The following is a 12,826-nucleotide window of genomic DNA, read 5'->3' as shown; positions in this document are numbered from 1 at the left end:
TATAGTGGGAATTAGTGAAGTTCGGTGGCAGGAGGAACAAGACTTTTGGTCAGGTGAATACAGAGGTTATAAATACAAAATCAAATAGGGGTAATGCAGGAGTAGGATTAATAATGAATAAAAAAATAGGAGTGCGGGTAAGGTACTACGAACAGCATAGTGAACACATTACTGTGGCCAAGACAGACACAAAGCCCATGCCTACTACAGTAGTACAAGTTTATATGCCAACTAGCTCAGCAGATGATGAAGAAATTGAAGAAATGTATGATGAAATAAAAGAAATTATTCAGGTAGTGAAGGGAGACGAAAATTTAATAGTAATGGGTGACTGGAATTCGTCAGTAGGAAAAGGGAGAGAAGGAAACATAGTAGGTGATAATGGATTGGGGCTAAGAAATGAAAGAGGAAGCTGTCTGGTAGAATTTTGCACAGAGCATAACTTAATCATAGCTAACACTTGGTTCAAGAATCATAAAAGAAGGCTGTATACATGGAATAATCCTGGAGATACTAAAAGGTATCAAACAACAGATTATATAATGGTAAGGCAGAGATTTAGGAATCAGGTTTTAAATTGTAGGACATTTCCAGGGGCAGATGTGGACTCTGACCACAATCTATTGGTTATGACTTGTAGGTTAAAACTGAAGAAACTGCAAAAAGGTGGGAATTTAAGGACATGGGATCTAGATAAGCTGAAAGAACCAGAGGTTGTACAGAGTTTCAAGGAGAGCATAAGGGAACAATTGACAGGAATGGGGGAAAGAAACACAGTAGAAGAAGAATGGGTAGCTCTGAGGGATGTAGTCGCGAAGGAAGCAGAGGAGAAAGTAGGTAAAAAAACGAGGGCTGCTAGAAATCCTTGGGTAAGAGAAGAAATATTGAATTTAATTGATGAAAGGAGAAAATATACAAATGCAGTAAATGAAGCAGGCAAAAAGGAATACAAACGTCTCAAAAATGAGATCGACAGGAAGTGCAAAATGGCTAAGCAGGGATGACTTGAGGACAAATGTAAGGATGTAGAAGCTTATTTCACTAGGTGTAAGATAGATACTGCCTACAGGAAAATTAAAGAGACCTTTGGAAATAAGAGAACCACGTGTATAAATATCAAGAGCTCAGATGGCAACCCAGTTCTAAGCAAAGAAGGGAAGGCAGAAAGGTGGAAAGAGTATATAGAAGGTTTATACAAGGGCAATGTACTTGAGGACAATATTTTGGAAATGAAAGAGGATGTAGATGAAGACGAAATGGGAGATAAGATACTGCGTGAAGAGTTTGACAGAGCACTGAAAGACCTGAGTCGAAACAAGGCCCCCGGAGTAGACAACATTCCATTAGAACTACTGACGGCCTTGGGAGAGCCAGTCATGACAAAACTCTACCAGCTGGTGAGCAAGATGTATGAGACAGGCGAAATACCCTCAATCTTCAAGAAGAATATAATAATTCCAATCCCAAAGAAAGCAGGTGTTGACAGATGTGAAAATTACCGAACTACCAGTTTATTAAGTCACAGCTGCAAAATACTAACACAAATTCTTTACAGACGAATGGAAAAACTGGTAGAGGGGGACCTCGGGGAGGATCAGTTTGGATTCCGTAGAAATGTTGGAACACGTGAGGCGATACTGACCTTACGAATTATCTTAGAAGAAAGATTAAGAAAAAGGCAAACCTACATTTCTAGCATTTGTAGACTTAGAGAAAGCTTTTGACAATGTTGACTGGAATACTCTCTTTCAAATTCTGAAGGTGGCAGCGGTAAAATACAGGGAGCGAAAGGCTATTTACAATTTGTACAGAAACCAGATGGCAGTCATAAGAGTCGAGGGGCATGAAAGGCAAGCAGTGGTTGGGAAGGGAGTAAGACAGGGTTGTAGCCTCTCCCCGATGTTATTCAATCTGTACATTGAGCAAGCAGTAAAGGAAACAAAAGAAAAATTTGGAGTAGGTATTAAAATTCATGGAGAAGAAGTAAAAACTTTGAGGTTCGCCGATGACATTGTAATTCTGTCAGAGACGGCAAAGGACTTTGAAGAGCAATTGAACGGAATGGACAGTGTCTTGAAAAGAGGATATAAGATGATCATCAACAAAAGCACAACGAGGATAATGGAATGTAGTCAAATTAAATCGGGTGATGCTGAGGGAATTAGATTAGGAAATGAGACACTTAAAGTAGTAAAGGAGTATTTGGGAAGCAAAATAACTGATGATGGTCGAAGTAGAGAGGATATAAAATGTAGACTGGCAATGGCAAGGAAAGCGTTTCTGAAGAAGAGGAAGTTGTTAACATCGAATATAGATTTATGTATCGGGAAGTCGTTTCTGAAAATATTTGTTTGGAGTGTAGCCATGAATGGAAGTGAAACGTGGACGATAACTAGTTTGGACAAGAAGAGAATAGAAGCTTTCGAAATGTGGTGCTACAGAAGAATGCTGAAGATTAGATGGGTGGATCACATAACTAATGAGGAAGTATTGAATAGGATTGGGGAGAAGAGAAGTTTGTGGCACAACTTGACCAGAAGAAGGGATCACAAATTTAGCATTGGATGGCAGCATGGAGGGTAAAAATAGTAGAGGGAGACCAAGAGATGAATATACTAAGCAGATTCAGAAGGATGTAGGTTGCAGTAAGTACTGGGAGATCAAGAAGCTTGCACAGGATAGAGTAGCATGGAGAGCTGCATCAAACCAGTCTCAGGACTGAAGACGACGACGACGACGACGACAACAACAACAACAACTGTGATAACCACAGCTTTTTTCTTAAAAAACACAGCCATACTTACTTTATCTAAGATTAAACCAGCAAAGCCTTTATTGGTGCCTGCATGTATCAAATATGATCTAACTTTAGTGAGTGTGTGTGTGTGTGTGTGTGTGTGTGTGTGTGTGATTCAATTAATCAACTTTTCTTAACATTTTAGACTGCCTTGAAAACCAAACAACGCAACTGTTAAGGACCTTTTCACACAGGAGATGGTGCTCATTATTCTCTCTAAAGGCAAACCAAATTTCCAGGGACCTGTTTTGTTTGACCATGAAAGATATGAATTCCTTTGGTGAAAGAGCTTTATCTTTAAAAAATAAAGTGCTCAACTACTGCCTGTCTAGGTAGAGTAAGACGCCTTACAGAATTTACCTTAGACTTATTGTCGAATAAGGTAGGCTATTCCAGTTTGAATGCCTGCTCATGGGCAGCCAGCTGCCTATCAACACAGATGGACTGGGATATACCCTCGCAAATATCCTGCACCCGCTCCCCAGCGAGCCATAAGATGTCCTTGCCCCATGGGGAAGGACTCTTAACAGCCTGCAATAAGGGCTGGATTTTTCACAGACCTATCAACATATCACTCCTGTTTGCAGAAGACTTAATACGGTGGGCTGTGCTTCAAAATGATGTTTTCACTCAAGACTGAATAAAATTTAAGACATACTGCAGGGCAGATGCAAAATCTGGCTCTGTTACAAACTGCAGTTCGAGTGCGAAGAAAACTATTAGTAAGACTTTACTGGCATTTTTTTTATCAACCCTTTTTGTCATCACTTACACCAGAAAGATCTGCAGTACAATGCACACGCCATACATGTTTGTACAGTATGCATCTTGCTAAACATAAAATGATTACAAGTCAGTACCACTGGCTGACAACTTTGGGTTTTTCGCTGTGAAAAACATCCACTGTGGTATTGAGGGCACTTCCCATAGGCAGCACACAGTCAAAACTATAGTCACCTGGTTTGATGGCTACTGTCAGTGGTCCCATTGTCCCCAAAGGGGCAGGCACCTACTCGTTAGAATATGCAGGCACGTAACAGCTCAGGCATGAACAGAGTGACCCTTTCACAGTCTGAGGACTACCGCAGAGTGGGCACTTGATGATCCGCCACATGGTCTGACTACCTTATTAGTTATTGGGAGACCTCAAGCATTTGTGTTGCACTTCTGTAACAATTTTCCAACAATTGGAAGCCATACCTGGACACGAAGAACAAATGAGTCAACCAAAATGTGTATCAGAAAATAAAGCTTGGGAAAACCCAGCAGGAAGAACCATAATCTATGTCCTATTAACAAGCAAGGCTGAATGATGAATCTGCCCTACAGAGAAAGTCTATGGAAAAATACAGTCAGTGAGTAAGACTGCAGCAGAGGAAAGGAAGAAGTACCGCAACATCTCAAGGCCAATAGTTGTCATGCATCTACTCACAGGAGAGAGGAAGGTGTGCCAGGGCATGGGAGGGAGGCAAAGGGGTGCAGGAGTGTGGTGTGTGGGCAGAGAGGAGTGCAACCATGGAAGGGGGTGCCAGGGTCTGGGTGCTGGGTGGCGTATTCACATGGGTGGAGAGAGGCGTGCAGGTATGGGGCAGCGAGCAGCGAGTCAGAGAAATGGAGACGGGTCGTGAATGGCGCAGAGCGAGATGGTGGCCATAGCTGGCACACAGAGGGAAAGAGAGAGAGTGAAGTGAGGGTGGCAGCAGTTGCGGCAGGCGACTGCAGAGCTGTGAGGATGGGGGGTGCACACGATGGTGGGGAGGAATAGTTGGTTGGTTGATTCAGGAGAGTGGACGAAACAGTGAGGTTACTGGTCCCAAGAGATTTGAGAAGCATGGAGAAGGAAGTTGACCACACCCTTCATCAGGAACCATTCAGGCATTTACATGAAGTGATTTAGGGAAATCACAAAAAACATAAATCAGGATGGCCAGACGTGGGTTTGAACCGTTATCTTCCTAAATTCAAGTCCAGTCCGTTAACCACTGCGTCACCTCGCTCAGTGGTGGGGGACCAACACACACGGGTGACTGGCACACAAACTGGTGGGTGAGGTGGCAGGTGCAGATGGGTGGGGGGAGAAGTCAGACGCACACTGTCGTATGTAAGGGAGGAGCAGATGTAAATGGATGGGGGAGAGGGTCAACTGGTGGGATTGGTGAGGGGGAGGCAAAAACTGGTGAAAGGGACAGACGCACACTTGCTGGGGGGGGGGGCGGGGGGGGGGGGGGACAGGCACTGATTGATTGAGGGGGGCCAATGCAGACTGGTAGCACTGGTAGGGGGACACATGTAGACACAGCAGGCTGCTGGGAGCAGTTTGCTGCCAGATGGGAAGGTGCTGGAGGGGAACACTGCTAGGGTGGTGCAAACAGCTGAAGGGGAACAAAGACTGCAGGCAGGGCAAAGCTGCTGGGGAGGGGGGGGGGGGGGGGGGTTGAGCTGCAGAAGGGTGTGTGGGGGTAAGAGCCGGCACAGACGAGCAGGCGGTGGGACTGGCGCAGACTGGCAGGGAAGGGGACAGGCAAAAACTGGCGGAGGTTGTCATACCAACTGCAGACTAGTGATGGGAGGGTGCATACTGGTGGGGGTAGGGGTGGATGCAGCTTGGCAGGGAGTGAGGTGAGGGCGGGCGAAAATGGCAACAGAGTGGGTAGAGGGGGGACGAGTTTGGGAGCAAACTGATGGGCCGGGGGGTGGGGGGGGTGGGGGGGGGGGCAAGGGGACGGTGCGTGTTGGCAGGCAGCAGGTGCAGAGTAGCAGGGGACTGAGTGTGGGTGCAGCCTGGTGGGGGGGGGGAGGGGGAGAATGCCTGGGTGCAGACTGATTGGGGGGTGAGGAGTGGGTGCACACTGGGATAATGGGTTGTGGGCTGGCCACACATTCGGGGGGGGGGGGGGCAGTGGATGTAGACATCCAGATGTTCTGCGGGTTCAGATTGGCGGGTATGCATCCAGACAGGCAGCGGCCGGTGAGTGTCTCCAGACTGATGGCGGCAGAGGTGGCAGACTGCCGGGACAGAGGTGGCATGTTGCCGGGACGGAGGGGGCATGTGCTTTCTAGTGAGTGGGTGGGGGAATTCACTGGCTCAGAATGGTGGGGGACTGGAGAGTGTGTAGTGGGGATGCACAATCTGATACAGTGTGGTGCGGGAGCATAAGGCAGCAGGTGGGACCATAGTGGGGTAAGTGGAGAAATGCCATGAAGGGTGTGGTGACTGGGGAGATGCAGGCAAGATGTGACCTTGGGGAGTGGGTAGAGAGGGGGCAGGCAGGAGTTGTGTTTGGATGGGGGAGGGGCGTACATTGCAGTGTGTGCCATTGGTGTCGGGCACACGATGGGGTGGGTGGTGACTGAGCAGACTGAGGGCGGGAAGGCTAGGATTGTACTGGATGGAGGTGGAGGGGCGACTGCCATTTGATGCTGTGCCAGTCTCAACCTGGCAAGTTGGTTGCGTGCAGAGTGGACAGTATGACAGAATGGCATGCAGAGTTGGTGGATATGGGTGGGCACAAAGTGGCACTGCAGGTACAAAGTGGCTTTGGGGACACACAGGGAGGAGACAGACATGCAGTGGGGGAGAAGCACCATGAGGGAGAAAGAGAGACACCGATGGGGGGTGGGGGGTGGCTGGGCGCGACGCGGGTGGTTGGCGCGAGGGGGGGGGCTGCGCGAGGGGGGCTGAGGGCGAGGGGGGCTGAGGGCGAGGGGGGCTGAGGGCGAGGTGGCACGGACAGGCTCCGAGGGGAGGGAGCAGTCAGGCGCCAGGGGGACAGGTCGCCGAGAAGGGAGGGGGGGAGGGGGCGGGGCGGCGCCGAGAGGGGAGGGGGCGGGGCGGCGCCGAGAGGGGAGGGGGCGGGGCGGCGCCGAGAGGGGAGGGGGCGGGGCGGCGCCGAGAGGGGAGGGGGCGGGGCGGCGCCGAGAGGGGAGGGGGCGGGGCGGCGCCGAGAGGGGAGGGGGCGGAGCGGCGCCGAGAGGGGAGGGGGCGGGGCGGCGCCGAGAGGGGAGGGGGCGGGGCGGCGCCGTGAGGGGGCGGGGCGGCGCCGTGAGGGGAGGGAAGGCGCCGAGAGGGGTGGGAAGGCGCCGAGAGGGGAGGGAAGGCGCCGAGAGGGGAGGCGGGGTGGCGCCGAGAGGAGAGCGGCGGCGGCGGCGGGAAGGGGGGTCGGCGCCGAGAGGGGAGCCGCCGAGAGGGCATGCGCCTAGAGGGGAGGGGAGGCGCAGAGAGGGGAGGGGAGGCGCAGAGAGGGGAGGGGAGGCGCAGAGAGGGGAGGGGAGGCGCAGAGAGGGGAGGGGAGGCGCAGAGAGGGGAGGGGAGGCGCAGAGAGGGGAGGGGAGGCGCAGAGAGGGGAGGGGAGGCGCAGAGAGGGGAGGGGAGGCGCAGAGAGGGGAGGGGAGGCGCAGAGTCGGGGGTGAGGCGCAGAGTCGGGGGTGAGGCGCAGAGTCGGGGTGAGGCGCAGAGTCGGGGGTGAGGCGCAGAGTCGGGGAGGGGAGGCGCAGAGTCGGGGAGGGGAGGCGCAGAGAGGGGAGGGGAGGCGCAGAGAGGGGAGGGGAGGCGCAGAGAGGTGAGGGGAGGCGCAGAGAGGGGAGGGGAGGCGCAGAGAGGGGAGGGGAGGCGCAGAGAGGGGAGGGGAGGCGCAGAGAGGGGAGGGGAGGCGCAGAGAGGGGAGGGGAGGCGCAGAGAGGGGAGGGGAGGCGCAGAGAGGGGAGGGGAGGCGCAGAGAGGGGAGGGGAGGCGCAGAGAGGGGAGGGGAGGCGCAGAGAGGGGAGGGGAGGCGCAGAGAGGGGAGGGGAGGCGCAGAGAGGGGAGGGGAGGCGCAGAGAGGGGAGGGGAGGCGCAGAGAGGGGAGGGGAGGCGCAGAGAGGGGAGGGGAGGCGCAGAGAGGGGAGGGGAGGCGCAGAGACGGGAGGGGAGGAGTGGTGAGGCGCCAAGAGGGGAGGGGAGGAGTGGTGAGGCGCCAAGAGGGGTGGAGAGGAGTGGTGAGGCGCCAAGAGGGGAGGGGAGGAGTGGGGAGGCGCCAAGAGGGGAGGTGTGGGTAGGCGTCAAGAGGGGAGGTGTGGGTAGGCGTCAAGTGGGGAGGCGTCAAGTGGGGAGGCGCCGATAGGGGAGGGGAGGGGAGCGCCGATATGGGAGGGGAGCGCCGATATGGGAGGGGAGCGCCGATATGGGAGGGGAGCGCCGATAGGGGAGGGGAGCGCCGATAGGGGAGGGGAGCGCCGATAGGGGAGGGGAGCGCCGATAGGGGAGGGGAGCGCCGATAGGGGAGGGGAGCGCCGATAGGGGAGGGGAGGTGAGTGCTGTGAGAAGATGGGAAGGCGCCGAGAGGGGAGGGAAGGCGCCGAGAGGGGAGGGAAGGCGCCGAGAGGGGAGGGAAGGCGCCGAGAGGGGAGGGAAGGCGCCGAGTGGGGAGGGAAGGCGCCGAGTGGGGAGGGAAGGCGCCGAGTGGGGAGGGAAGGCGCCGAGAGGGGAGGGAAGGCGCCGAGAGGGGAGGGAAGGCGCCGAGAGGGGAGGGAAGGCGCCGAGAGGGGAGGGAAGGCGCCGAGAGGGGAGGGAAGGCGCCGAGAGGGGAGGGAAGGCGCCGAGAGGGGAGGGAAGGCGCCGAGAGGGGAGGGAAGGCGCCGAGAGGGGAGGGAAGGCGCCGAGAGGGGAGGGAAGGCGCCGAGAGGGGAGGGAAGGCGCCGAGAGGGGAGGGAAGGCGCCGAGAGGGGAGGGAAGGCGCCGAGAGGGGAGGGAAGGCGCCGAGAGGGGAGGGAAGGCGCCGAGAGGGGAGGGAAGGCGCCGAGAGGGGAGGGAAGGCGCCGAGAGGGGAGGGAAGGCGCCGAGAGGGGAGGGAAGGCGCCGAGAGGGGAGGGAAGGCGCCGAGAGGGGAGGGAAGGCGCCGAGAGGGGAGGGAAGGCGCCGAGAGGGGAGGGAAGGCGCCGAGAGGGGAGGGAAGGCGCCGAGAGGGGAGGGAAGGCGCCGAGAGGGGAGGGAAGGCGCCGAGAGGGGAGGGAAGGCGCCGAGAGGGGAGGGAAGGCGCCGAGAGGGGATAGATTGAACAGGTGTGGGGGAGAGACACAGCTGTTAATTTCACCTGACAACTAGACTTTACTACTTCCTCTTATTCAATTTAAATTTGTTAATAATAAAATAACTTCCACTAATACTTTAATTGATAGTAAACACATCTACTCTGTGGTGCAATAAATGGAGAAAAGACATGTAACATCTTTTACATATTCGACAGCACGTTACAGTAACAAATATTTCGTATAGCAAGCAAGGAAAAAATACATAAAAATGAAGGAAACGAAATTAAAATTTAACAATAAGGATTTTATAGATAGAGCACAGTATAAGATTGCACAAGACAGGAAAAATAATTGACGAGGTCGTTTTCAAAGGGCCACCAAGCCATTTAAATTTGCACAATTTCGGGGAACCCCAAAAAGCCTACACCTGTGTGCCTGGACAAGTTCTTTAATCCCAGTCCTAATGAGAGTACGACAACAAAAGTTTTAACATACTCTTCAACAGTGTTTACACACATGGCAGTCCAAAGTCAATACCAGAAGGAAGATCTCAACAGTATTAAAAAATAAGCCAAATCTGTCATTCTCAAGAATTCACAGACAGCTTTCAGTTCTTTCTTGTAAGCTTTCCATAATATTTATGATGATTTACTGGAGCTGCGTGAGTCCAAATATCTTTGGCACATCTTAAATGAAATGCACAAATCCATCTGACTTATTAACTACCTTTGACCATACAATTAACATTAATCTGTAGAAATGCAAGGAGTCACAGGTAACCAATCGACACACAACAAATTTCAATATGTAACTACAAAGAGCTGCTAACATAAAGAAAATACATCAACCACTCTTTCCTGTTTATTTTATTCAATTCAAACACAAATTTAATTCCGTGGTTAAAAGCTATAGACATTCCAGTGAGATATTTTATTCCCCTAAAGTAATACATCAAGGAGTTACACATTCTTTCCGAAATTCAGAATCCTGAGTGTCCATTTACTTACTTTTGAAGATCAAGGCAGCATTTTGCCATAAGGAATTTACATTTTGCAGAAGTTGGTCCTTTCCTCCTTAACACTGAATAAGCTTGACCAGTTTTCCCTGAGCGATAATAGCATGTTGCTAGCAGGAACAGTGCTTCATCTGAATCCACTGTAAAACAACACATATTATGGGGGTTTTCTTAGAACATTAAGGCTACATATATTTCATGACATCAAATTACAGAATGTGAAGAAAAAATGGTATAATATTAGTTGATGGAGTCACTATCATTTTGCATCCTTAGGTTAAGTGTTGTTACTTTAATTATTGCTTCACTGGTCAACCCATTTATTAAGTTGCTCAACCCATTTATTAAGGGACTGAGTGGATTTTTTAATAGAACACCTGGAGATGGACACATTTTTCAAATGAGACTTAATGCATCATAAATAAGTTATCTGTGACAAGATGAAATATATATGTACTTCCAGTATAATTACTAGTCACGGCAGTTTAAAAAAAATGGGTGAACTTTATTAACGGTGCAGTGTATATGAAAAATAAGATCTAAAGAAGTAATTAAACACACAATATAAATTGTGAAATTTTCAAAATTTATTACCGTGAAAAATAAAATGAAGAAAATTATAAATATACACTGCACACATAGACAGCATGAGAAAATTGGTTTGTAATTATTTCAAGATGATGTTCAGCTTGCCGTTGTCTTTTTTTTAAATACATTCCAATAAATCTGACACATGCACAACGTTTTGTTTCTCAATCTGCTGTGAAAGTCTTCCATCACTAAGTCTCTATGCAGTATTGATAGCTAGAAGGCACAGAGAACTCTACGAGAAGTCATGTGGACTTACAGGCTGCCACTGACAACATGTCTGTATCAGGACTCTCTCATCCCAGGATTTGGGGAATTATTGGAAGATAATCAGAAATATGGGTCACTTCCAAAGAAAGGAATCTCATGTGTCCTAGACAGAAAGAGAGCTTTCAAAATTCAACAATTTCTGAGATAGACATTTAATCATTACAAGATTGTTTAGTACAGGGCCTAAAAGTGATGTGTAGTGCCCAGAATTTTATGTAATTATATATTATTTTCCTTCACATGGAAAGTGTAAATCTTTAGCAATTACCAAACAATGGAAACTCCAGATAGGAATATCAACAATGTAGGAAAAGACATTGTTGTTTTCGACAAGTTGTGTTTGGCCATTCAATGAAAAGAGGTGTTAGAATATGGCCAATGCGCTATTTCTAAGGAATACATGATGATGGTGGAATAAATGCCTTTGTACCTCCATCGGCTCAATAACAACACATTGAACAAGTGAGCCGATCCAACTTTTTGAAATAATTGCATTACTGAAGTCCTTCCGGGAACTGATGGCCAACAAAAGGCTAACCACGAATCTAAGAACAGAAGTAATAGCAATTCTGGGGATTCCACAGCCTGCTAACACTGAACACCCCCCCCCCCAACACACACACACACACACACACACACACACACACACACACAACACACACACACACACACACACACACACAAACTGGTACTCAAATGACATAAACGTAAGTCCTCAGAGACCTGCAAATCGCTTATTTGTGGGTAACACATGAAAATGAAATGTATGAGCTTTCAATGTCAACCAGAATAAATTATTACCTGCCTTGCCTAATCTAGTTGTAACTTGCCATTTACCTATGTTGATTAGTTATATTATTCCTTTTGAATTTTACAAGAATTTAATCTTCATTTCAGAATAAGTTACAAGGTAGTTTTGAAAAAATGTCCTAAAAATAGTTTTACTGAATATTTTTAGCATTTATTTGGTAACAACTGGACTTTACCCCTAATACAGGGTGTATAGGCAGACAAGAAGAGAAAATTCCCGGACTTTTCCCAGATCTCCCAGATAAAAATACATTTCCTCCAGGGTGGATATACACTATTGCCATGTTAAGTGACTTTCCCTCGGAACTGTAAAACTTATCCTTTGATAGGATATGGTTTTATACAAAAGCGTAGAATTTCCCGGCACTTTAAAAAACGATACTCAGGGGGAAAAAAGATCTTTCATATGCAGCAACATGTAAGCTGCATATTTTCATATTACTAAAGTATAAATTCGAATTCCATCAACAGGAAAAGTTAATGGTTTAAATTAATATACATAGTGTTGCTACAAGAAAAGCAAAGCTTTTGCATATATTTGTCTCTAAGATTAATAAGCTACAAGAGAAGCCAAGCTTTCACCTATAGGCACCTAATGTTGATCTGTTTAGCACATGTTACACTTTAATCCTTTCGTGGGCAAAATTATTGAGCAGTTTTTTTTAATGAATGGACAGCAGATAGTAGTTAACAGATAGGTACATTTATCATACAGAATATCAAATTTGCTCCAACTGTGAAAGTGAGGTCACACAAGGTGGGAAGTATTCTTCCCACTGCCCTTCCTTGGAGTTAAATGACAAAAACAACTTTTTCAATATATGCCATATTTATTTGATAAATCTACTTCTCTTTTACAATGATTGTTCACAATTACTTGCCATGAAATTTTCTGAAACATGAGTCTAAGCAAAGTGATATTTGACAATATTTACAAACACAGCGAGTGCTCTTTTCCGCAGCTTTGGTACTACAATGACACGTCCAGTAGGTTTCTCCTAAAATGGGTTGATGCTCTGCTACAGCCACATGACGAAAATCTTCAGGTACTTTTCCCCTTTACACTAGAAAGACAGGTTTTTGTCCACTCTTATTTGGGATGAGAAGACAGCAGTCAATTGTCTGGCTACATGGAACCTGTATGTGAGCTGATAATGCTATCCACTTTCTCTTTTACTTATTTTCCGCAGGGTAAAACTGTTCACTGCAGCAAGGTCCACCAGGAAATAAAATATCCTGTGTCACCAATTTACAGAATGTCTGCCAATAGCATACCTTTCTCGTAATTGATCAAACTTATCGACACCACCCATTATTTTGTTGTATTCTGTCACAACTTC

The 12,826-nt window shown here is 48.7% G+C and overlaps 1 protein-coding gene across 1 annotated transcript in view; it reads right to left on the bottom strand.

Annotated features, from left to right (window-relative positions):
* LOC126354692 (cell division cycle protein 27 homolog) overlaps positions 1-12,826 on the bottom strand; it is a 214,188-nt gene that overhangs the window by 173,222 nt on the left and 28,140 nt on the right. The window contains exon 3 of the mRNA XM_050004500.1: positions 9,811-9,958. Coding sequence (XP_049860457.1) covers positions 9,811-9,958 — 148 coding nt within the window. The remainder of the gene's footprint in view (positions 1-9,810; positions 9,959-12,826) is intronic.

The sequence above is a fragment of the Schistocerca gregaria genome, chromosome 3, assembly GCF_023897955.1.
Source record: "Schistocerca gregaria isolate iqSchGreg1 chromosome 3, iqSchGreg1.2, whole genome shotgun sequence".
NCBI lineage: Eukaryota > Metazoa > Arthropoda > Insecta > Orthoptera > Acrididae > Schistocerca > Schistocerca gregaria.
This window is presented reverse-complemented; position numbering and strand designations above follow the sequence as displayed.